The sequence below is a fragment of the Lynx rufus genome, unplaced genomic scaffold (genome assembly GCF_022079265.1).
Source record: "Lynx rufus isolate CCGP_SWC_20201006 ecotype Redwood Valley unplaced genomic scaffold, mLynRuf1.p SCAF_9, whole genome shotgun sequence".
Classification (NCBI taxonomy): Eukaryota; Metazoa; Chordata; class Mammalia; order Carnivora; family Felidae; genus Lynx; species Lynx rufus.
This window is the reverse complement of record NW_025814897.1, coordinates 12,397,892-12,423,411: the sequence shown is the minus strand read 5'-3', so window position 1 is coordinate 12,423,411 and position 25,520 is coordinate 12,397,892. Positions and strand designations below refer to the sequence as shown.

The 25,520-nt window shown below is 41.5% G+C and overlaps 1 protein-coding gene across 1 annotated transcript; it reads right to left on the bottom strand.

Moving 5' to 3' along the window:
- Nucleotides 1-258: 258 nt before the first annotated feature.
- REXO2 (RNA exonuclease 2) lies at nucleotides 259-10,724 on the bottom strand. The gene is made up of 7 exons (XM_047071312.1): nucleotides 10,544-10,724; nucleotides 9,421-9,504; nucleotides 6,388-6,465; nucleotides 5,666-5,777; nucleotides 4,110-4,218; nucleotides 2,697-2,750; nucleotides 259-717 (listed from the first exon to the last, which is right to left on the bottom strand). Exons 1-7 carry the CDS (start codon nucleotides 10,688-10,690, stop codon nucleotides 588-590), a joined length of 714 nt encoding a protein of 237 aa, XP_046927268.1. The 5' UTR covers nucleotides 10,691-10,724; the 3' UTR covers nucleotides 259-587.
- Between the last annotated feature and the right edge of the window lie 14,796 nt (nucleotides 10,725-25,520).

Below are 25,520 nucleotides of genomic sequence, written 5' to 3'. Positions count from 1 at the left end.
GACGCAGTTACAAGTAGCTATTGCAGAACTCTGTTAGTTTGGTAACTGTAACAATGAAATTTGCTTCTCTGGATCTATCTCCAGTTACTCTAGTCTTGATGTATGAAGCAAGACAGAACAAGTTCACTTCCTGTTTAACATAAGAGAGTTAATCCATCCCTAATGTCATTACGAGAATTGAAACATTAGCCATACCACTTAGAAAACGCCACCATTTTCCAGTAATCAAACTATGAAAGAATAGATGGTACAAAAAGGTTTGCATTTCAATAGAACTAGCTTTATTATTCTTCTTCTTATTATTATTATTTTAAACAAAAGAAATGGTCTAAAAGCAAATGCAGATATGTACCAAGGGATGGACATGACCCGGTACTTACAAAGGAGCTGCTGTGTCATAAATGAAAACAGAGTGTTAGGGGAAAAGTAAGATTTCAGGTGCTGTCTGTTTGGATAATCTGGAGACGCAAGGTAACTGAAAGAAGGCGCTGTACCAAGCAATCAGCAGGAACAGAAAACAAAATGAAACAAAACCGCCAGCAGCTGCTTTTCCAGAGAACTACGTGCTGGCAGTGTGAGAACTGGCATCAACTCACGGTCTTCTCATTTTCCCCATTTTCTATAATTTTCCTCTTCTTCTCATCTGTTTTCTTCTTGAAGATGTTATTGCGGTAAAACTGAAGCTCTTTGATGCTTTCGCTAATGTCATCCAGTGCCCTACAAGCAAACACATCACGCTGAACTGAAATGTCCACGGAGGTTATGAGCAATGGACTAAAGAACTTAAGAACAGGTATTACTGTAAATGCCACTATCTGATATCATTAAGAAGAGGAACATTTCAATAAAGCAAATTTAAGGGCTTCATCTAATAAAAAATAAGTTTGCTTAAAAATATTTTTCTAAAATATATCCGATGATAAAGTCTCCCAAACTGTCCTAGAAAATGGTGGGGGGTTCCATGGGGAAAAAAGAACTCTGGGGTCAAGTAAGTTTAGTTGAAAATCTAGGTCAAGTATTCCTTGTCTGAACTTCTTTGCAAAGCATTTCATGTACCCATGTGTGCCGCGAATTTCCAAAGGGAGGCTGTACTACATACACAGTGTTTCTAAAACTGAATCGGTCACATTTGTGGAACACTCATTAACAGCTCATGGAACAAAGTCTGGGAAACACTGTGCAATACTTAATGACATCCCTACACCAAATATATACTGGCATGCTCAAACATAACTCGTGACTCAGTCATAATGCACATCGATCACCAGACAGCACCTAACCATAAAAGATCTACTTCTCTCTCTGGTGGAGATTTGTGCTATAACCAGTGGCAGCCTGACTCCATCTAACAGCCTCTCTTCTCCTCCAACATGCTGTTTCTCGTCTGTCGTAGCCTGAGAAATCGGGTAACCGAGATTATTAGAACAGTGTGCGGGTCAATCAGTAAGCCCTGAATGATAAGCCAAGGGCCTCTTCTAGAGAATAAACTGCACAAACGTTAGAGCAGGAGTTTCACGGCGGTTATTGTGGCTAACCTAACAGTTCTGCTTTCTTCCCAGGTCTTGGATATCCAGTGGACAGCTGAAACCATCAAAAATAAAGCCTCTGACTAAATCAAGGTATACAACATCTTATCCACAACACTTAAGTCCATAAAAGATCTTAAAACCCAAAGTACTTTTATGACTCACTATGTGGCAAAACCTGATTAATCTTGATACAAAACTATTCATACTCAGTAGTTAGGCTATTTGGTGTGAATATCCCTATGTTTCACTGCAGAAACATCAATGTGTTTGATCAGGGGATGCTTCCTCTGACCTTGTTAAGCATGTTATATAATCGTAACCCCTACAGATACACTATTACCTTTGTAAAGCTTGAAAAATCTGAAATCTGAAAGACATCAAACCCTGTTTCAGATAAGGTATTCTAAACCTGTATTATGTATTATTGTGCTGTAGCCCATTTAATCCCTACCCCCCAAAAAACACTAGAACGCCACACTCTCTAGAGCAGGGATTTGTCTGTTTGCCTAAAACTGGGCGTGGCACATGGTGGGGACTCCATAAAGGAATGAACCAAGTGCTGCCCTTAGAAGCTGCCTGCTAAATCCCCCGTCAAAATTTTATGTTCCTCCTGAATGATGACAAAATTAAAAAAAACAAACAACAACAACAAAAAAAAAAACTTTTTTAAAGAGCCAGTAAGTACAGGACACTAGACAAACAAGATCTTCAAATTTCTTTGGTTCCGGGGCCTAACTCTATAGACATAAAAGAAAGGATCTGAAAAACTAAAAAGTATCAAAGTTAGGCTATGTTAATACAACTGTCCACAAAGTGTTGTAATGAATTTCAAATGGCTACAAGTTCATGCTCTTGCTGGGAGGAATATTAATATTGCTCATTACTAGAAAGATTATAGACTGTTTCATCATACCTACACACTAAGCTATCTAAAAGTTTTAAAACTGCAATAAAGACATACGATGCTACATATCTCAGAATGGAATAACAGAATCCTGAACAGACCTCCAGATCATCTTAGCAAAAGAAAGTTGTCTTTATGCTGGTGGACCTTTATTTTTCCCCCAAGAAAACAAGAGCAGAGAACAGACATTATTGTAGGCAGTCAGGAGTTCGAGACTTATGTGCTTGTCAGACAGCCAAGCTCTTGGAAGGACCCAAACTTACCTGTGAGAAGCAGCCTTCTTTGGTGCAAATTCATATTCTTCTGGATACCAGCGTCTATACACAGCAAAAACGGAACTCTCAAAGGAAACTGTCTCAAATATACTGGATAATTACCTCCTTCAAGCAATTTATCAACATGGAAAAAGGCATTTGGGTCAACTATCAAGTTGCCTCCTTGCCTGGGACGCTCTCTTCCACCCACGCTTCACCCTAGATATTCTCTTTAGGCAAGCTCGTCAATGTGTAAGATTTCTAGATTCACACCATCTCAGCCCTCCCCCAGTTGGTCATGGATAGCCAACCACCTGCTGGACATCACACTTCTAATCAACATATATAAAACCACGCTTATCCTCAAGGCCTCCCTTCTCCCATCCACCAAATCGGCTTTCCCTATCTTCCCCTTTATCTTTGAACAGTTCCATCAACTGCCTAACTGCCCAAACCAGAAACACTAGAATTGCTTTACCGCTCTTCTTTCCCCCACTCCTTTGTTCGCCAAGGGATGTTCTCAGGTATTTTATCTCCGTACCCTTCTCTGCCACCCAAATGCCATTTCCCTTGCTCATTCTCCTCTCTCCAAGATGAGGGAAAAGCCTCCTTTCTGATCTCCCTCTTTTCTTGCCACCTTCTAATCAGAATGATCTAATTGTTATCACTCATTTCTCTACTTGAACTTTTTTAAAGGAACCCATCCCTTACAATGTTAACCATCTCAGCAAGGCATACAAGCCCTTTGCAAATGGCCTCACCTCCCACCTTTGCCAAACATCATGCTTTGCCCTCCAGCATTAGTGAACTGTTTGTAAAGCCTCAACTATATTTTGCCCGTATCTTCCTGTGCCTCTATTTCTTCATACTTGTGCCCATTCTAAAGAATCTTCCCACCTCACCTAGATGCCTAGAAAACGTCCACTCTTCTTTAAATATCAACTTAAAACTTATTTCCTATGCAAAGCTTTCCCCGACTTCCCATTCCTCAGTCCGGTACATTTCAGGGCTCCTTCCCCCTTGGGCCCTCAATATTCTCTATGCACATTTCCACGACAGGAGTCATCAAAGAGTTTATTTGGAGGGTGTGTGCTTTACACATCTGTCACCCCACTAGATTCTAAGCTATTTAAAGGCTTTTCATCTGTATGTTCCCAGCACACAGGCCAACACGTGGCACAGGATGGGTGCTCAACACGTTTTCTCAACTAACGAAATTTATACAGAAGATTTCTGGCATCATTCCTCGCAATTCTTACCAGTCCAGAATCAATGAAGGAACTGTCCCAGCGAGCGAGGGACAATGTTGCACACCCACCTGGCACCCTCAAGTTCTAGAGTTCTCTTCAATTACTTTCCACAAATTCTCAATTAAAACATGCTAAATGGGGCAATTCAATGGATCCTAAATATAGCCCTTACCTGCACAGTTCTTTAACAGTGCTCACATCAATTATTCTATAATGAAGATGTTTCATGAACTGGGGCATGTATTTGTCAAGAAACTTCTTATCTGCATGAACTGAATTTCCTAGAAAGACACCAAGCATACCGCATCTGTGTATTTCTAGCAATATACAACAGGATATAAAAACTCATTAACTATTTTTGAAATGGAAAGGATTTTTTTTTTTTTTTAATTTAAACAATTCCTAAAAGCATCTCAAAATCTCTAAATCAGGTTTGAGGGCATGTGATTAGGTTACAAGGGCAGATTTCTGAGTACTTAGTCAGGCTCAAGGTAAATTTATTAATGGCTCTCTCCAGAAAAAAAGGATAAATCTACCACTCCACATACTTAACACACACATCTATTCGTTACTTTTTCGGATCATACCAGATGTGCAAATTTTCTCCCGTGTCATGAAATCCACACTACTAACACTAAAAACTTAACTGAATCACATTAAGTAAATAAACCTTTATTCACATTCCAATTTTAACAAATCATATCCATATTCATGTTTCCATACAGTAATTTATATTAAAAACACTAAATTTTAAATACGTACTTTAAAATAGACACCAACGACACTAGCTAGAGGGAGATTACATATACAACCTATGCTCTAGTACTTAATGTCAGAACTTTTTAATGAAATTCAAGTAAAGCATAAGCTATCACATCAATTCACATATACAAATACAAAAGCATCTCCACAGACCATTAACTGTCCTCTGACAATGGCAGTGCTTTCAAAACCTAGAACTGGCCTGGTCTCTTTAAAAAGTCAATGTCACACGGGGTGGGGGATGAGGGGGGAAGGGTGGGCGGGGAGAAACAGGTAAACTTGTGCATGAGTCTTGATTGAGTACTGGTTCAAAAACAATTAGACGTTTCCACGTGGACTAGATATCAAATGATGTTACTGAATTATTTTTAATTACCTTAAATGTGATAATGACATTGTGGCTACCGAAGAAAACATCCCTATTCTTAGGAAATACTTAACTGAGAATAAACTGAGAGTTGATGGGGGATGGGAGGGAGGGGAAAGTGGGTGATGGGCATTGAGGAGGGCACCTGTTGGGATGAGCACTGGGTGTTGTACGGAAACCAATGTGACAATCAATTTCATGTTAAAAAAAAAAAAAAAAAGGAAATGCTTAATGAAGTATTGAGAAATGAGGTTTCAGAATGCCTGCAATTTACTTTCAAATGTCCAAAACATACATGGCACAAGGTTAACCATTATAAATCCCACTTTTCTGCACATATGAAATTTCCCATAGTAAAAATAGGAGGGAAAATTTTATTAAGTCCATGTACCCTCGATCTCACACTGGGTTTCAGGGTATTTTTCCAATACTCATGTTATAACGTACACAAGGAAAACAGAACACAAAATTAAGATGTATACTCTAAATCAGGGTAAGTAGAAGGCATGATGGTCTTAGTGGATCTTTCTGGAACTGCGGTCTCTTGAACTACCACAATGGAAGACTATCTACGAGATATACATAGGATCGGATTTTACCTGCAAGCGGACAGAGCCCCGGAGGAGTCTGCTGTCGTACAAAGGACAGAAATTCATACTCTGCCTGTTGCAATGTCATTGTACTCTCCTTCACTGCCTTGGTTAGACCAGACTGCAAGAGAGAATCCCCAGCCCCCACCAGAAACACATCAAGTCAGTTTTCAAAGGCATCCAGAAATGAAACTTCACTTCTAAAATGGGCAAATATAACCACAGATGGACTATTCGTAAAGCTCAAGTTCAAAGTGAAACTGCCATCCTTGCACTGATTTTTTTTTTTTTCTTAAAGAATCCAGGCCCAAAAGGCTATGTTCCTGATTGTTAATAGCATTTCCACACAGTCAGAAAAGACGGTGCTCAGAGTCCGAGGATATAAGCTCTGGGAAGAAACAACTATGAACAGGAGAGCAGCATTCCCCCTTTTCTGAGAGTTGACGTCTAACCTTATCCAAAAGACTGACTTGAGCAATACTTGACAATCCGCAATGCGTTCGCGACAGACTGAATGCAGGAGAGGAAAAGAGAGAACATTCAGGAGAAGATGATCTCGACAGGTCCCAAAGATGACAGGTAAACAAGCAAGTGGTCTCCCAGGCTTGCCAAGCAATCTTCCTCTAACCCTTTTTACAATCCCATCCAACAATGGTATAGGATTCAGATGTGGGAGCAACACGCTCGTTACTGATCCCCAAAGCAGCACTCCTGTTATTTGGTAATGTTACCTTCCCATGATGCTCCTTACACCAATCTGACATGCTGTCCAGTAACTCATCTGGCTGTTTTATAATCAGGTTAGGACCCTGTGGATGGGAAAAGCCATTAGTCATCCAGAATCAACAGGGACAACCTTGGTGTCTGAGGTAAAGTCTAACCTCACTTTGTGAGGATTAAACACACAGCTAGCAGAGAAAGAGATGAGGGCCCTTTGTTATCTCTGTTAAGTGGTCCTCATTCATGCCAGCACTGTGTACGATGGCGAAAAGGAATGCACACACGCGTGCGCACGCACACACAAACGCACATACACACACATGCATGCCTCAGATGAGTGAAATGCCTAATAAGAAGACAGTAGTTGCCTATCAAAGGTCAGCAAACCCAGCCCTGACCTTTGGCTCTTTTCTTTTCTTTTTTTTTTTTTTAACCAGTGAGCTAAGAATGATTTTTACATCGCGAAGAGTTGTACAACAAACAAACATGTGACAGGTATGTGGCACTCTGAGCCTAAAATATTTACTATTCAGTCTTTTTTAGCAAAGCTTGCCAACCTTTAATCAGGAGTTCAACTTGGAAAGTGTCTATATTGCCAAGTGAAAGAAGCAAATTGTGCAACAGCAAGTATGTGCATGTGATTTCATTTACGCTGGATAAAAACAAATAAATAAAAATACACACATTTGTATATGCATACAAAGTATCAAGAAAATACACAGAGTTTGGGAAGTAGGAGGCAGCAGCAGAACGGGGCAAAAAACTAACAGCTGACTAGACATACACTTTAGATAAAGTTACACTGTTGAATTTTAATGATATTTTTATATCAAAAAGTAAAAGGGTAACTGGTAACATCTGGGGGAAAAAAAAAACACGTGGCCCTCTAATTCGCCTCTCCATTTAACAGAACATTCAACTTCTGAGTGTCTCAGACACAGTCCCAGCAGAAACAGAAGCCTCACTTGTGGCATTAAAACAGGTCATTTTGGGCGTCGTTTCTCTGTACAATGGAGATAACAAACCGCCCCCCTTCCCTCAAAGGGCTGCTTAACAGGATAAAAGAAATTATAGATATCAAAGTTTCTGAAGCTTTTTGGAAGAAAAGTACTCTATGAATCCAAGGTATTATTACAATTACAGTGGTAAAAATAGTTTGTAATCACTGAGAGAAAAGGCTAGAATTTGACTATTAGACATCTTACAACTAACAAGGACTTTCAGCCAAACAAGAAAACTGGTAAAGGCAATCTCCAAGAAGCAAAAAATTCACTGATTACATATATTAAAACACATACACACAACACACACACACACACACACACACACACACAAAATCCTCCTATTGTTTAAAAAAAAAAAAAACAAGCATTAAACAAACAAAAAAGCAATTCTAACAAACTCTGATGGGAAAAGCAAACTATTAATCTAAGGCTCTATAACTTATTCTAGGTCCCGGCTCAGAACCCTGAACTATCTACAGAAAAATTTTCAGGGTAGGATGTTTTTTCCTCTACCAGCATAAAACTTTTTCCTCAGACTCATATACAAAAATAAAATGTATTTTCCACAGAAATGACACTTAAATGCCAACAGTCCATAAGCATTTTTTTTTTTTTTTTTTAACATTCTTATCCTCATCTGACTGAGTCTATTTACAAATGCCACGGTCATCTGCAGCTGTGTGAATACAGACCCAAATTTCCTCCAGGGTACATATTAACTAACTGGTCCATTAAACTGTCAGTATTTCACATTATATCAACAGACTAAGGGAAAAACTCTTCTTCAGCCAAGGGTAAGGAGGGCTGACAAAATAAAGACACTTCGCTTCACTATTCATTTGCAGTAAATTCCAAGTGACAAAAAAAAAAAAACAAAAAAAAAAAACAAACCCAAAACACAGAACTGTATTTAGATAAAGTTAAAAAAAAAAAAAAAAGAGCTAGTTGTTATGATGAGAAATACAAAGTCTCATGATTCTCCTCCAGCTGATGTATCAAGAGGTACTCCAGGATGTGTGCCTGGTACTCCACTAAAGTAGTAATTCATCTATAAATGCCTTCTCCCGTCTCTACCTACCAAGATAAGTAGAGTTCTTACTGGAGATTTATGAAATGTATCCAATGTCAGTAGCACATCACTACCACCCTCCGGGAACTGACTTTAACAGAACCGCCTTTTCCACAAGCATCCCTACTGTGTTCCTGGAGTTTCTTACTACCTCTGAAACTGCTGACAGTATGAGACCAGGGACCAATTCAAGAGCAGGATTTCACCGTCTACCAATCAGAAGCTCTCTCCCACACTTCTCAAATGCTTCACAAGGGGCCAAAGGGCAACAGGTGTGTTGTTTTGCTTAATGTTTCGGTTAAAAGCAGCATGTGAATCATGCCCAATATATCAATAGGAGAATATGCCGATTCTGCATCACCAAATTCTAAAATCTGAATATAGATCTAGGTAACCACACATCCTAGTGGAGAAGGCCGAGAGTGGACATACAGACTCAAGTTAAAATTAAGGTGGTGATACAAAGATGACAGTTTGGCATGAGGCACTAATCCTGATGAGACAACAGCTGGTTGTCTGGTTGGTTACAAGTTCTTTACTTCAAATGCCTGGGTGAAACTCCTGGCTCCCCCCAATAACAAGCCAGGTGGCCTTGGGCAAATTACCCAAGATCCCTGCCAAAACATCCTCCTCTAGAAAATGAGGGTAATCTCCTACCTCGCAGTCGCTGTGAGGACTGAGAGTACGTACACGTAAAGCAGTTAGAAATGTGTGTGGTGCACAGTAGGGTCTCAGTAAACGAGAGCAATTCCCTTTGCCATTTGGTGCATGGAATATTGAAAACTAAATAGGTTGTGAGAGACTACTTCGGTTCTACAACCAACCCTACCATGACCTAGCATATTACTTTGGAACTTAACCTATATATGGGCCTCAGGTTTCCTATTTTCCACATAAAGAGATGGGGAAACAACGATTTAGATTTCCAATACACTGCAAATAGTATGACTGTATTACACGGCATCACCTACTTCAGCCAAAATGTTGAGATCAGAGTCAGTTATCAGACACGCCATCTCAATAATCTGGTCCTTCTCAATGTCCAATCCTGTCATCTGCAATCAAAAGTAAATATGTAACACACACAGAACCAACTCTCTATTTCACCCAATTTTATTTAACTGGAATCCCCCCAAACATAGTCCATTCATCTCCCATAGCCAGGATAAAAGAGACAATGATGCTTCCCGGGCAAGCCCTCCAGGCACTAAACATGAGTCATTTATTCAATAAATATTTACCAAGGGCCTACTTTATGTGAGGCACCCCAGTTCTACTGTAGGACAGATGAAAAGTCAGCAAAATTGAGGGCTGACACCATTCAATTTGGTCAAGAGTTAGGCAACTAACATCGCTACATCTCTGCAGCTTACAAAGTTTTCACATTAATTACACCACTTGATCTTGACCACAGTCTAATGGAGAAAGCACGGTTATTAACCACCACTCCTCCCGCCCCCCCCCCCATTTCATATATAAGAAAACTCAGATTCAGCGGAGGGGGGAGTCCTCGGCATGGGTTTGGAAAACCTAAAGGGATCAAAAGTAGGTTCTAGTCCCAAGTGAGACCCTAACAGCATGACCTTGAATGGGACGAACTCTCTCTCTCGGCCTCAGTTTTCTCCTTTATGGAATGAGAGGTAAGGCTGAGTCATCTCCGGAGTCCCGTCCAGCTCGAACAACCTAGGGTCCCATAAGGCTGCGGAAGGGGAGTGTGGAGGCTGGCACAGCCGCTGCCCCAACCCCCCACCCCGGTGACCCTAAGCCCAGAAGGACCAAAGCGTCAGGGAGGTCACACCCGAGCGGAGTTCGGGGGTTGGGGCGGGGGGAGGAGGCGCGATATGGGTCAGCCATATGGATGACTCTTCCCTTTTGAAAAGACACCCCACAAGTCCACCACGGTCCCCAACACCCGCAGGAGTCCAGCCTGCCGACCTGCCCCGCGCAGCCCGCAGCCCGGCGGCGCTCACCTGCCACACCTGAGACCCAGAGACCCGCCGCCGTCCGCGGACAGGCTCAGCTACTCGGTCTCCGCGCCGAACCCCACTCGCCTCCCCTCACCCCCCCCTCCCCCGCCCCGCCGACCGCACTCACCTCCAGGTCCACCCAAACCATCCGCTGAGCCATGCTCTCCCCTGCCGCCATGGCTGCGCCACCTTCGCGGACACCCCGCGCCCCGAACTGCCCGCGACTCCCACCCACACCTCGCAACAGCCTGGAGCCCAGGGAGCCGCCTAGCATCACCCGGCACGAGCCGCCACGGCCCCAACCTCTCAGCCGGCGCTGGCGCAGGCGCGATGGTCGCTAAACGTCGCAAACCCGCGGGGAGGCGCAGGAGCGAAAACCACAAGTCCCAGCATCCAGTGCGCCGGCTCGCCGTGAGCAGCCCGGCTTAGCTGCCGAATGGGATGATGGTATTTGGAGTCTCGCCTGGTGTTCCGACCGCTTTCCCCACCCCCGCCACGTGTTTTCGGATGTTACTGGACGCGCATGTTTTTCAGAACTAAGTTTATTCGTTTCACAGAGTTATTTCCTGAGTTTGGATTAGTTGCGAACCGCCTGGTTGAGAAAGAAGTCTCTTACTTTGTTTGGTCAAGGGAGATAAGGTTATCTATTTATACATGTATACATATACTTTTTCAAACAGATCTTTCCTCTTTTTGCCTCTCCCCCTCCCACCCCCAACCTTGTTACTTACCTGCCCCTCCACGCAGGGTATTTTTCTCGTTGACGTAATGCAGCAGGGCGGTGTGCTATTTTTAGGCCAGAAGGCCAATTCCACTGTCAAATCCTTTAGAAATCCTTGAGATCTTGTATCAGTGATCACTTAGCATATATTAGGTGTTCAATAAGACTTCCTTGGCAAAGGGTCGCTCCTTATTCCTTGTGAAGGGAGGTAGTCCGTGTTTCAGTTCAGCTGTGGTGTATCAATGCTAATGAAGACGTCCTGCTCCACTCTTACAAGTCCCTCCAAGTTTAAATCTTGTCCTTTTATAACGAATCTGCAGCAAATTAAAATGAACTAAAAACGGCTCTGCCTGGTCTGAAATCTGCTTTGGTTTTGATCAAAGTATCTTTTATCTCCTCTGGGCATAGCTACAGTTTCCATCATTTCCAGGAGCAAAGATGGTCACCAACAGGACCTTTCCACCTTGTAGTGTCAAATTGCAGGAATCCCTTAAAGCTTTGCTATACAGTAGCAAATTCGTTGTGCAGAGTGCAATGTTGTCGCAAACATTGATCTCAGCCTCGAATTATACCCTCCACATTTTTTTTTTTTTCTGAAAGCCATATTGACACTAATTACGGAGCTTGTGGTCCATCGCATAGTAATTCGTACCCGGTGAGCTGGTTTTGTGAGAGAGAAACTTTGTTGCCTCATCAGAGCTGTAAGGATACTGTAGCGTGCTGGATGCCACGTTCAGCCAACCCCCCACCTGCTCGGGCATATGGAAACAAAATCGTGTGCACAGATTGTATACTTACAAAGATTTTTATTGTGCACAATGTGTATATATTATAACTGCATTGCCTGATGAGTCACATTGTTTCGCTGTAGCTTTTTATTCATTTGTAGCCTACCTTATAAGAGAGAGTCTACATTTCTTCCTCCCCCCGCCCCCTCAGTTTTTACCTTGATTCATAGAAAGTAGAATCAGTTGAAGTACAGAAACTTTTACCAATTGGGCTTTTTATCATCATTCTAAAGTATTATTATTTCTTTAAACTTTCACAGAACACTTGTGTTTTCAAAGTTCCCCGGAACACTGTTCAGTTTTCTTAGAAATTCCAAATTAGAAAATGCTATTTAGATTTAAGAACTTATATTCTGAAAATTTATGACCTTAATTTTAAAACGATGTGTAGTTAAAATTATGTGTGGACATTTTTGAAACTTAAGTTTTCGTAGCAATTTACTTTATAACAAGAAAGACCCATTTTAGGTGATTGGCGCTATAATGTAAGGAGACTTAGTAGCTTATTAGGTTTTGTGTACAATATCATTACATTGGTGGTCTTAAAGATTAGCATCCCAAAAGCAGACGCTCCAAAATCACAAATCCACACCATGTAAAAAAGGAGGACAGACATAAGAACATGGGACCCTAATATTTGAAGGCAGCCTCATCCCATAGTGGACTCAATAATTTATTTCTCTTTTCCACACCATTTTGCTCAGAAACTTTGCTTTCTCAGTTCTATTTGGATCCTATAAAAACTGCTTTTGTGAACTAACAACAAGGTTATAGTGCTAAGAAATCTTGTTCTCTGATATCATAGACTATGATAAGCTTTGCTGTGTGAAGTCATTTTAGTGACAATGGACCATGTCTTCTCACTTTAAAGAATCTGAGCCATGTGAGTCAGTGACACAGAAAAGCTGCCTCAATTTCCAACCCAGGGGCAGAGATTCAGATAAAAGGTTGTCAGACACAGCATTCCACATTCATCTTGACTTTTTAGTTTCTAAATGAATAGGGCTCTGAGTCAGCTTCTCAACACTGCTGGTAGTCAGACTATGATGTTTCTAACAGAATCAATGACAATGTTTCTAACAGAACACGGCCAGGGCCACACAAACACTCCCCTCACTGAGAGATCACTACTTCTTTTTTACATGTTTTTTTACTTTTATTTTCTTCTTGGGATAAAATATGCCAAACATAAAATTTCCCATGTTAACCATTTTTAAGTATGCAGTTCAGTGCATTAGAAACAACCACATCATTATGCAGCCATTACTGCCATCCATCTCCAGAACTTATTCATCTTCCCAAACTGAAACTACATATCCCTTAAACACTAACTCCCCATTCCCAACCTCCCCGGCCCCCTCCCCCAGCCCTCAGCAGCCACCATTCTATTTTCTGCCTCTCTGAATCTGACTACACTAAGTACCTCATATAAGTAGAATCCTACAGTATGTGTCCTTTTGTGTTTGGCTTATTTCACTTAGCATAATGTCCTCAAATTTCATCCGTGTCATACAGCATGCATCAGAATTTTCTTCCTTTCTAAGGCTGAATAATATTGCATTACACACACACACACACACACACACACACACACACACCATCTTGTTTATCCTTGATGGACCCTTAGGTTGTTTCCATCCATTGATTACTGTGAACACTGACATTATTGTTAATATTATTTTTTAAATTGAGCTTTCTTACCAGGACTTCCCCAGGCCTGCTTTGGTCTCTCACTTTATAAGGAAAGATTACTATGATAATCAATCCAGAGGTGATCCCCACTCCCCCTGGTTCCTCTTTAGAATCATCCCAAATCCTGTCTTTTAAAATGTCCTTTCCTATTACTCCCTCTTAGGAGAGACCCCTGGTTCCTCCTGTTAACTGTAGCAGCGGGTTCATAAAAGTAACATTGTTAAAATTGTGTTCTAGTAAACTTTATCTGCTATGCTTTATCACCATCCTGTTAAAGTAGACTTTCATTTCCAAAATCCATTTATTTTTGTACTTTCATAGGACTAGCATGGAGCCACAGAGTAATGGTGGCCGTACCAATCAGTGGTCCCCAAAGTAATGAAACTAGTTCACACCTGTAAACTGTCCAACAGCTTATAAAATATTTTTAAACAGCCAGAAGGTCCCTCATGAATACTTAACCGTCGATGATAATATCTCTTCCTTTCCACTGCCTTATGCAACCTTGTCTTGAGAAGTATTGACATCAGGTTCACTGCTGATAACTGCAGATAAGTGCTGTTTACTTCCTGCCAGTGGTCTGGGGAGAACGAAAGGATGATAAATCTTTTGCCTTTACCCTTTATCATTGCAGAATAAAGGGGAAAAAAGGTAAAAACAAGGTAAAAATAAAAGCCAAACATAATCTTCAAAATGCACCTTGCACAAAATGGACACTTTATAAAGGCTTTCATGAAATTTGAATCACACTTTATCTCAGTTCAGCTCAAAAAACACAAATACTTGGTGTGTATCAGATACTGTGCTAGAATACCAAAGTAAAAACACGCTTATTAAGATAATATTTACTATACCAGAAACTGTAAGTATGTAAGATATTAAGATAGTCTTAGCTCCAAGAATAAGATGATTCATTTTGAGTTTAGAGTTCTTTATTTTGCAGATAAGGAAACAGCTTTAATTTTTCCATCTGTACAATGGGTGGTATGATGATTAAACCAAAGCATATACAATATCTAATATATAATAAGTACTCATTGATTTCTGTAAGCAAATCAGAGAATGCAAAACCTAATACAAGAGCGTTGTGCCAATGCCTTAAAGAATTATAAAGTACTATGGGAATATAGGGGAAAGGGATTCATCTTTTCTGAAGAGATACAGGAGGATGGAAACTGAATTAGATCTTTAAAGAAGGTAACTTTGACAACAAATATTATGGGTAAGCCTATTCCAGATAGAGTATCTTGGACCTAAGCAACTAGAGTCATGGGTCTCTAAGAGAGAAACCCAAAGGAGCGTCCAAGCGCAAGAAGAACAGGTAAGAGTTCTGTTTTAGAAAGGCTGAAATCTCACTTTGAGAGGGACAATACATGGAGGGACCCAGCAGGCAGATAGGAAGAGTGCAGGGATGGAGACATGAACTTGGAAGTCGTCCACACAGAGAGGGTAGATGAAGCAACGGGAGGGAAGAAAGTGGCAGGTTGTCCAAACACTGCACCTATAGGCTCAGGCCAGCCCTAAGGTCTTCAGTTTATGCAAACTTAATTTGTAAACCCAGTTAGCATATAAAGAAGATTCTCAGGGCACCTGCGTGGCTCAGTCGGTTAAGCGTCTGACTCTTGATTTTGGCTCAGGTCATGATCTCACAGTTCGTGGGATCAAGCCCCGCATTGGGCTCTGAGCTGACAGTGTGGAACCTACTTCAGATTCTCTCTCTCCATCTCTCTCTGCCCCCCCCCCAATCTTGCTCGCTCTCTCTCAAAATAAGCTTTAAATTAAAGAAAAAAAAAGTTCTCAGCTGGATTTGAACGTGTTGGCATACATTGAACAAACTGGTGAGGCAAGCCTACCAGAAGACCATTTCTTGGAAAAGTAAGGAGTATCCCAGGAGAGAAATCAACTAAAGGAAGAAGTTGCCAGAAACAAAGAGCATAGTGCAGAGAAGAAGCTGACCAAGTTAGAAGGAGGGAAAGGGTAATTCTGACAGCACAGCAGTTCTCATGTACTAGATTTGTCTCCTGGCTTAGTCTCTACTGGATGTGTGTGTAAGGTCCACGGAGAACAGAGTGGCTGCACGTATTCTAAAAGAGCTGTTTCAACGAAAAGTACCTATGATAATGGTATGGCACAACACTGCTTGAGTTCTCCACTAGCACAACAAAAAAACAAACAACAACAACAACAACAAACTGAAGCAAGGTAGGAGCAGGGATGGGGAATGAAGAGGAGTATTTCTTCTCACTCCTGACTTCCCTTCCATGTGGAGGATGTACCACAGGCCTAACAGTCCTGGCCTCTTGCACCTGGCCTGTCTTATTTCTCACGAAAACATGAAGTAAAATTTCAAGATTTGGAACAGGGCCACCCCATGCAAAGGCAGTGTCCCAGGGGGTGGGTTTGTTTAGCACACCTACAGGTACTTGGGGCCTGAGGCTTTGCAGACCTGAGGTCCTGAGTTACTCGGGTAGAGGGCCCCAGGGTGAAGTGTGAGTCCTTCCTGTGGGTTCCTCATTGGCACCCACAGCTTGTTCAGAGTTAACTACCTCCCTGTGCTACCAATGTACGTGGTGGTCTGCAGCTATCTTGATGACAAACTTGAATTGATTAGTAATCGTCATGGCAACCAAATTTAGACAACTCTAGTTCTGAATAGTCCAAGGTACATGCTACTGGAAATTATGACATCCAGTTAGAGCAGTCTAATGAATTATTGGACAAAAGAATATGGGCATCAATATTCAGCGTGGGCCATGTATAATGAAAAAGACAATAGGCTTTGGAGACAAACGAGCTGAATTCAAACCCTACCTCAGCTCATTTCTGCCTATATTTCCTTAAACAAGTTGACTCTAATCTCTCTGAGACTCCCTTTTCTCATCTTCGAAACACTGAGAGCACTACTTCCTTTGAAGAATTATTGTAAGAGTTTGAGATACTGGGCACAAAGGCGGCACAATACCTGGCATGTGGCAAGTGCTTAATAGGATAAATAAGTTATTGTTATTATTATTTAAAAGGCCCACCCCACTCACTATTTATAAATACTGATCGTGTCTGGTCACGTAGCCAGCATCTGAGAAAACAGACTGTGGCCGACACTAATCATTAACTATCAAATACATTTCTCTCTTGGGGCACTTGGATGGCTAAGTCAAGTAAGCATTTGACTCTTGATTTCAGCTCAGATCATGATCTCATGGTCGTGGGATCAAGCCTGGTGTCAGGCCCTGCATGGATTGTGGAGCCTGCTTGGGATTCTCTCTCTCCCTCTCTCTCTGCCCCTCCCCTGCATGCATGTGTGCTTGCTCACATTCTCTCTCTCAAAATAAATAAATAAACATTGAAAAAAATACACTTCTTCATGCATAACACATCTCTGAGTTTCAGCAGGCACTTTACCATCCTTGTGGCTAGCTATGGTCATGCGGCTAAGTTCTAGCCAATGATACCATTGGATTTCCACAAGGTTTCTTGATAGGAATTAACTGGGAAGTGTTCTTTTCCCTTTCTGATACCTGGAATTTTGGCGCAGTGGTCAAAGCCTTAGCATCTGTCCTGGACCATGATGTGATCTTGAGCAGGAATAGTGATGAAAATGGTAAAGCAGAAAGATAGGAGCAATGTTGGTGTCTCTATGCATGGTGACTTAGGGGAGTTTCCATATTAGCCGGAAACCTGGGTTAGGTGAAAGAAAAATCCTTACTTTGTTACGACACTATTTTTGAGCCTCTGTTCTTGATAACCTAAAACAATCCCTAACCCCTATAGAACATGCTTTGGAGATTGCCTATATTCAAATGTGAGTGAAGAAAGGAAATCAGAGACAGATAACCATTGGTCAAAACGGTAGGAATGGGAAAAGCGTCAAGAAAATGCAGCATTACAGGGGCGCCTGGGTGGGTCAGGTGGTTAAGCGCCAGACTTTGGCTCAGGTCAAGATCTCACGGTTCAAGGGTTTGAGCCCCATGTTGAGCCCAGAGTGACCACAGATCCCGCTTCAGATCCTCTATCACCCTCTCTCTCTGCCTCTCCCCTGCTCTCTCTCTCTCTCAGAAAAAAGAAAGGAAGGAAAGAAGAAGAAAAATAAAATGCAGCATTACAGAAAATAAAGGAAGAAAAAATTTGAAGGAAGGTGTGAAGTCATTGGTATCAAACTCAGGATGAGGTCGGAAAGATGTCATTGTATTTGGCCATTAGAACACAAAATTCTGCTGCAGCTTGAGAAACAAATCAGAGAATTGCAAGTTAACAAAGAGAGTAATAAAGGTTTTTCCTTGGTGTCTCAGAGAGAATGGAAGAGAAGCAGTCTAGGAGCAAACAAGTTTGTTGAGAAGAAGAACCACATTGCCACCGACAGCAGGAAGCTTGGGAAATAAAGGGAAAGAGGTGGGGAAGAATGAAACTGAGAAAAGGGTATCTGCACGAGGTTCCAGAAGAACAATCAGAAACAGAGTGGCTGGGACAAGTCTTAGGATGATCACTTTAACAAATGAAACCTTCTTCGAATGAACAGTTTTTTTAAATAATTGTATTGTCCTGACAAAATATTTCAAACGTAAGTGCTGACAGCAATAATTCCCTTTCTATGTAGCAAATTAAGTGCCATCCTCAAACACTTGCATTAAATTTTAAATGAGCATAACAGCACTCAGAATGTAATTTTGAAAGGGGAGAAATCTTGCAACACAGACAAGAAAACTTCATGCGGAAGGAAGGTGATTGTTGGGAAAACTGCATAACTAGCTTAAGTCAAATGGGTTTTCTATACTTTTTAAATTGTCATTAACAGCAAATAAACTAAGAGTAAACTAATACACCAGAAGTGTGTTCATAAAATTAGACTCTCTTCAGAGCTCATCATTCACCTTTGGACGTTAGTCACCTCGTGCCACAGCCCAAGCTTTAATGACCTATTTCTGTTTCATCCAATTGTACATCTCTCCTTTTATTTTATAAAACTTATTATTGATATAGCTAAAGTAAGCATTGCTTTAAAAGCAAACTCTACAAACCCCTTAGGACTCGTTCATTCTTGGAATTTTTTGTATCTATTTTGCTTCCTAGGAAATGCAGTAAGAAATATGCACTTCACTTTAGAGAATACTTTGATGACTAATCCTAACTATTCAGATAGACCTCTTCCATTTCCTATCATCTGTTTCTGTGCTGACCTCAAAGTAGACTTGAATTCCATCTTGAGAAGAAAAGGTTATGGATGTAAAAGTTATGGACACAAAAAAACCAATCAATTATGCGCCCCTCTTTTTTTTTGCCCCATTTGTACAGTTATTTCCAAACCATAACGCTTCATCTTGGGAGGGTGGCAGAGGGGGATAACTGTGGTACTAGGGTGTCTGAGACCTACATTCAAATTCTGACATACCTGTGGGGCGCCTGGGTGGCTCGGTTCGTTAAGTGTCCAACTTCGGCTCAGGTCATGATCTAACGGTTCGTGAGTTCAAGCCCCGCGTGGGGCCCTGTGCTGACAGCTCAGAACCTAGAGCCTGCTTCAGATTCTGTCTCCTTCTCTCTCTGCCCCTCCCCACTTGTGCTCTGTCTCTCTGTCTCTCAAAACTAAATAAACATTTTAAAAAATTAAATAATAGCAACAACTGCTTCCTACAACTATTCCCTTAATTAGGCTAAATGAAATCAGCCAGACAGAAAGGGACATATGATGCATTATTTCACTCATATAAAATATTTAGAAAAGGCAAATTCATAAAGACCAAATGTCTGTGGGCTGAATTGTCGGCGGGGGGGGGGTGTGGGGGGGTGGTGAGGGGGGAGAGTGGCGGGACCGGGCAGTGTTGGGAAGGACAGCAGAACTGGATGTTACTACTTACTGAATACACAGTGGGTTTGGGATGACAAGGAAGTTTTGGAAATACGCTGATGGTTGCCGAGTGTGAATATACTAAGTGTTACTGAACTGTACACTTTAAAAGGGCTAAAGTGCCAAATTTAATGTATCTCACCACAAAAAAATTTTAATAGAATTATTCCTTTATGAACAGGAATTAAAATTTTTAATTTAAAGTTTACAGATCTCGGGGCACCTGGGTGGCTCAGTCAGTTAAGCGTCCAACTTCGGCTCAGGTCATGATCTCACGGTCCATGGGTTCGAGCCCCGCATCAGTCTCCGTGCTGACAGCTTGGAGCCTGGAGCCTGCTTCAGATTCTGTGTCTCCCTCTTCTCTCTGTCCCTCCCCTGCTCATGCTCTCAGTCTCTCAAAAATAAATAAAAGTTAAAAAAAATTTTTTTAAATAAAGTTTACAGATCACCAAATTTGGAGGGAGGGCCATCTTCTTAAAATAGAAACTAAAGGACGTCAAATCTGTGACTTGAATGTGCTTACACTCCAGCAACGAGTCATTTCACATTTAGGCCTGAGTAGCAGTTCTTGCTGTTATTAGTGTAAGACTTCACACAAAGTCAAAATCACAATTGGATTTTTCTTCCAACTTGAAAAATTATGTGTTCTTGATTATATTTTGAACTCTGAAAAACAGTTAAATAAAAGCATTTGTTTAATAGTGTTGGAAAGGTAGACTAGCAAAAAACTGGTTTGGTCAGAATTTCACACAATACACTGAAAAAAATTTTAAATGGATTAAACACTTAAACATAAAAACAAGGTCACAAAAAAATCCTGAAAAACTATGGCTGTTTTGGGGGTAGGCAAAGAATGCATAAATCTCAAACTAGCAGAAGAAACCACTCAAGAAAAGATAGCTTTCACTTCCTCTGCCCACGTATGTGCACACACACACACACACATACACACACACAATTTACTGTTTATTTCAGTACTTAAAAAAAACCTCAGAAGCAAAACCACAGCAGTCCTCACTTATCTACAAGAGATATGTCCCAAGAACCCCAGTGGATGTCAGATAGTGCCTAACCGTATATGTGTTATGTTTTTTCTTTCACAAAACATCTGTGATAAGTTTAATTTATAACTTAGGCACAGTAAGAGATTAACAATAATAACTAATAAGATAGAACAATCATGATATACTATAATAAAAGTTATGTGCATGTGGTCTCTCTCTTCCTCAAAATATCTTATTTTTCTGTACTCACCTTTCTTCTTGCAATGATGTGAGATGAAAACATGCCTACATGAAGACAGGAAGTGAGGGGAATGCTGTAGGTGCTGTGACGTAGCACTAGGCCCTACTCACACATTGTCAGAGAGGACAGTCTGGTTTCTGAACACCGATGACTGTAGAAAACTGAAACCACAGAAAGAAAAACCACAGATAGAATTGGACTACTGTGATTGGGGAAAACATTTACAAGAAACATTTCAAACAAAGCTCTGATATTCCCAAATACGAAGAGTGTTCACAGTTCAATAAGAAGAATCAAAACCCTAGTAGAAAAACGGTCAAAGAATATGAACGTTTCATGAAGAAATATTATTGGCTGATACAAAGAAGCCAAAAATACCCAGTTTCATTCATGGTAAGAGTGATTTAAAATTAGTAATCACTATTTTGATGGAAATACCAACAGACTGGTTTAGAACTAGACAAGCTAAGTTGATACAGAAAAGTTCACAAAGAAAAATAAGCATCCAAGAATGAGCCAGCAAAATTTGGGGGGGGGGGTGGAGAAAAACAATTGGTGGGGTGGGCATGGAAGAAACTAGTCCTGCAATAATTCGGTTCTAGGGTAGGAAGAGCCAGACATTTATAGGTTGTTAGGCCAGAAACAGACAAAACAAAGGGGAAAGGTAGAATCTGGTAACGATACCATTTCTTATAAGTGATGAAAGATGGATTGATAACAAATTGTGTTAGTGACTAGGCAGCTATACCTGAAGAAAAACTTAAATCGGCTCCTGACTTCAAAACTTACACCGAAATAAAATCTAAATGGAGTAAACATTTAAGTGGGAAAATTTTTAAATAAAATAGCTAGAAGAAAACAACAGTAGTTGTGTTTAGTTGTGCTGTTTACCAAATCTAGGTCCTGGAAGAATACTATGGTAGATATAGCTTTTAAAAAATGGTCACAACCATGGTTCCTATCCCACATTCTGCTCTTACAGTATGATCTTAAAACTCCTCTCATTGATCATTGGGCTCTCGTTGTCCCCTCTCCATGAACCAGGGTGGACCACTGTGACTTTTTTGACCAACAGAATGCAGCAGAAGTGACTTCTCGGGCTAGATTATGAAGTGCTGTGTATTTGCTCTCTTGGGATGCTCACTGCTAGAATGCAGTCACTGTGCTGAAAGGTTGCCCAAGCAGAGCTGTGTGCAGAGGAACAAAACCACCCAGCTCACCACCCCGGCTGAGGTCTCAGCCGATAGTCACCACCAACTTGACAGTTGTATGAGTAATCCAATCTCAAAGGGGATCATTCAGCCCCAAACTGAGTCACCCCAATGTTGCTAAGCAGAGAAGAGGCATCCCTGTTGAGTCCCGGACAAATGTTTGGGGTTTAACAATGAGTTTTAGGGTAGTTTATTAAACAGCAGTAGAAAACTAGAACAAACGGGATACATGCGTTTTTACCTTCACCAACAGGAATTGAGTCACGTTTTTGTGACTCTTTTAGGCAAAGAAATACTAACCAATGCATTTGAGGAACATTGTAATTATTTGTTTTTAAAAAGAAAGTATAATTCACATTGATGTTGAAATAAAGCACGTTAATAAGGCGCATAAAAATGATACTAATTCTGTAAATTTCCCAAAGGAGGTTCTTTATCACATCCATGAAAATTTCATTCAAATAATCACAATTCAAGATCTCCACGTTAGGGGCGCCTGGGTGGCTCATTCGGTTAAGCGGCTGCCTTCCGCTCTGGTCATGATCTCGTGGTTCATGGGTTTAAGTCCCACTTCAGGCTCTCTGCGGTCCGTGGGGAGCCTGCTTAGGATCCTCTGTCCCCCTTTCTCTCTGCTCCTTTCCCGCTTGTTCTCTGCCTCTCTCCATCTCAAAAATAAATAAATAAAAATTTTAAAAAAGATCTCCAGGTTATATTAGCAACATTAATAAAAACATTTTAAGTAGTACACTAGTATATCTTTGTATTTCAAGTACCAATATCAAGATAAATGTAATAAAGAGCCTATCCAGTTTAGTTTTTCATTAAATGAGAATAAAAACTATCTACTACTATAACTCTTGTGAAGCAGTTACACTCCTGGTATCTGCTCTATTATCATTTACATAAAGAAAAAAATACCAAACTTACAAAAATAAGTAATTTCTTATTTTAAGCACAAAATACAAGCATTCCGAACATCAAGCCATAAAAGCAATACGGTCTACCTTTGGTGCTGTCACACATAACTAAAGAAGCATAGGGGCACCTGGGTGGCTTAGTCATTAAGCATCTGACTTCAGCTCAGGTCATGATCTCACAGGTCCATGAGTCTGAGTCCTACATTGGGTAACCTCGTGCCCCGCTTGGGGTGAGCTTGAGCCCTGCTTCTGGTGAGCTCCACTTCTCTCTCTCTCTGCCCCTCTTGGGATTCTCTCTCTCTCGCTCTGTGTCTGACCTTTGCTCACTTGTGCCCTCTCTCTCTCTCTCTCAAAAAAAAAAAAAAAGGGGGTGGGGAGGGCACCTGGGTGGCTCAGTCAGTTGGGCATCCAACTTCAGCTCAGGTCGTGATCTCATGGTTCGTGGGTTAGTCGGGCTCTGTGCTGACAGCTCAGAGCCCAGAGCCTGCTTCGGATTCGGTGTCCCCCTTGCTCTCTGCCCTTCCCCCGCTCACGCTCTGTCTCTCCTTCAAAAATAAATAAACATTAAAAAAAAAAAGAAGAAGAAGAAGAAGAATAGTTAAGAGTTAAGAGGTTGACATCTGGAATCAGACTGACTGGATATGAACCAGGTCACCACCACTGTGTAATCTTGGGGATGTTATTAACTTCTGTAAGCCTCAACTCCTTCTTCTGCAAAACAGTCTTAAGTAGCTTTTGACAACCCTTAACACATAGTAAATACTCACTAAATGCTAGCTGTTTGAAAAAAGTTATTCCCATACCAAGACCCAAACCAAATACGATACACATCATTTTAAATTTGGCAAGGGGCACGTGGGTGGCTCAGTCAGTTAAGTGTCCAACTTCAGCTCAGGTCATGATCTCGTGGCTCGTGAGTCTGAGCCCCACGTCGGGCTCTGTGCTGACATCTCAGAGCCTGGAGCCTGTTTTGGATTCTGTGTCTCCCTCTCTCTCTGCCCCTTCCCCACTCATGCTTGTGTCTCTCTGTCTCCCAGAAATAAATAAAAACATTAAAAACAATTTTTTAAATAAAAATAAAAAATAAATTTGCCAAGTAATGTTGCTTTCTTCTTTAGAAGTATAAGGTAAAAAAAGCTAATTTAATATATTATATAGTATAATAGATAACTTTGTAGTTCTAAAAAGCTATAATATAGTATAATACATAATAAAGAAGTTGAGAAATATGACCTTAGAGAGAAGATAAAATGTTTAAACAGTAATGGCAGTCTGAAACTAAAACCCGAGAGATTGAGCTTGGAAGGTGGTCTGTATGCTCATGGTAGGAGAGACGTGGCAAGGAAAGGGAAAGTGTTCCACAGGTGTTTTCTTGGTGGGGCGCAAGGGGGTCAGGTATCCTCCTGTTGTGATGGTTTTGCACTGTGTCAACCAGAATAGCCTCCCCTGTCTAGTTCCATTTAGAGTTGGTGCTCTATAGTAAAGATTTCAACTGGCTTCTGTTCCTGGTCCCTGGGAGAGAGCCTCTCCACATCCCTGGAATTCCCCAAGCGAGAAGAGCACCCTTCATATTCATGGTAGGCCCCTAGATAGTCTCAGGATCGGGGCTGGCCATGCTGGAAAGGTCAGCCTGGCGACTGGAGTTGAGGCTCTGAGCCAAATTGATACCAGTCCAAACTCCTGGGGGAGAAGAGGGCTGGAGACGGAGTTCAATCGCACGGCCAAGGATGCAATCAATCATACCTCTGTCACGAAGCCCCAGTAAAAACTCCGGACACAAAGCTTGGATAAGCTTCCTGCCTGGTAACACACAATGATGTGCCAGGAGGGTGATGCGTTCTGACTCCATGGGGAGAGGACACGGAAGCCTTATTGGAGACCCTTCCAGACCTCACCCTAGGTGTCTCCTCTTTTGTCTCATTCTGATTTGTATCCTTTTGCTATAATAAAACCGCAACCATAAACATAGCTCTTAGCTGAGTCCTGTGAGTCATTCTCGTGAATTATCAGACATGAGGGAGTAGTGGGAACCCCTGAATTTGTAGCAGATTGGTCAGGAGTTATGGCCCAGGAATCCCTGAGCTTGTAGCTAGTGTCTGAAGTGAGGACAGTCTCTAGAGAAACAAGCTCTTAGCCTAAGTCCAGGTAGAGAGTGTTCGAATTGCAATGCGGTTTTGACCGCAAGGGAAATTTGCTTGAGACTTGGACCTTGTAAGGAAAACAGCAACCATATTTTCTACATTCCAGAAGATTAGAGGAGGGTGCCAGGCACCGTGGTACCTCATGCACGTTGTTGCTGGTCTCCTGGCTCACCTTGTTGGCGTGGGGCAGCGCCCAGGCTGTGGCTCCTCCAGGTTCTGCCACATGTCCTCCAACTTCTCTGAGTCCTGGGCCAAAGATACGTGCAGTTCTGTGGCCGAGAGTGCCAGCCACACCTGCAGGCATCGTCCAAGTCAACTAAGGCAGGGTAACGAGAGACAGATGCAAGCTCCGTGTTTGTTTGCTACCACTCTCCGGTTTGTCCCTGCTCCTGTTCTTGTTCAGCTTTTCTTCCCAGCTGCTGATCTGGCTGACTTACCGTGACTTCAGGCCCAACACCAGATGCAGGGCAACAGATTTTTCCACCAGCGATCACAGTTGCTTAAGGTTAAATCTCTACAACAAGTCCCTTATACTTTATCATTCTGATTT

What these genes read in the sequence shown, in the direction of transcription:
- REXO2 (XM_047071312.1), bottom strand. Translation starts at nt 10,690, where the DNA reads ATGCTAGGCGGCTCCCTGGGCTCCAGGCTGTTGCGAGGTGTGGGTGGG. An exon ending in GTAAGGAGCATCATGGGAAG is followed by an intron (nt 5,778 to 6,387) that starts GTAACATTACCA and finishes TCTCTCTTGCAG; the next exon opens with TCTGGTCTAACCAAGGCAGT. An exon ending in ACTGTTAAAGAACTGTGCAG is followed by an intron (nt 2,751 to 4,109) that starts GTAAGGGCTATA and finishes TGCTGTGTATAG; the next exon opens with ACGCTGGTATCCAGAAGAAT.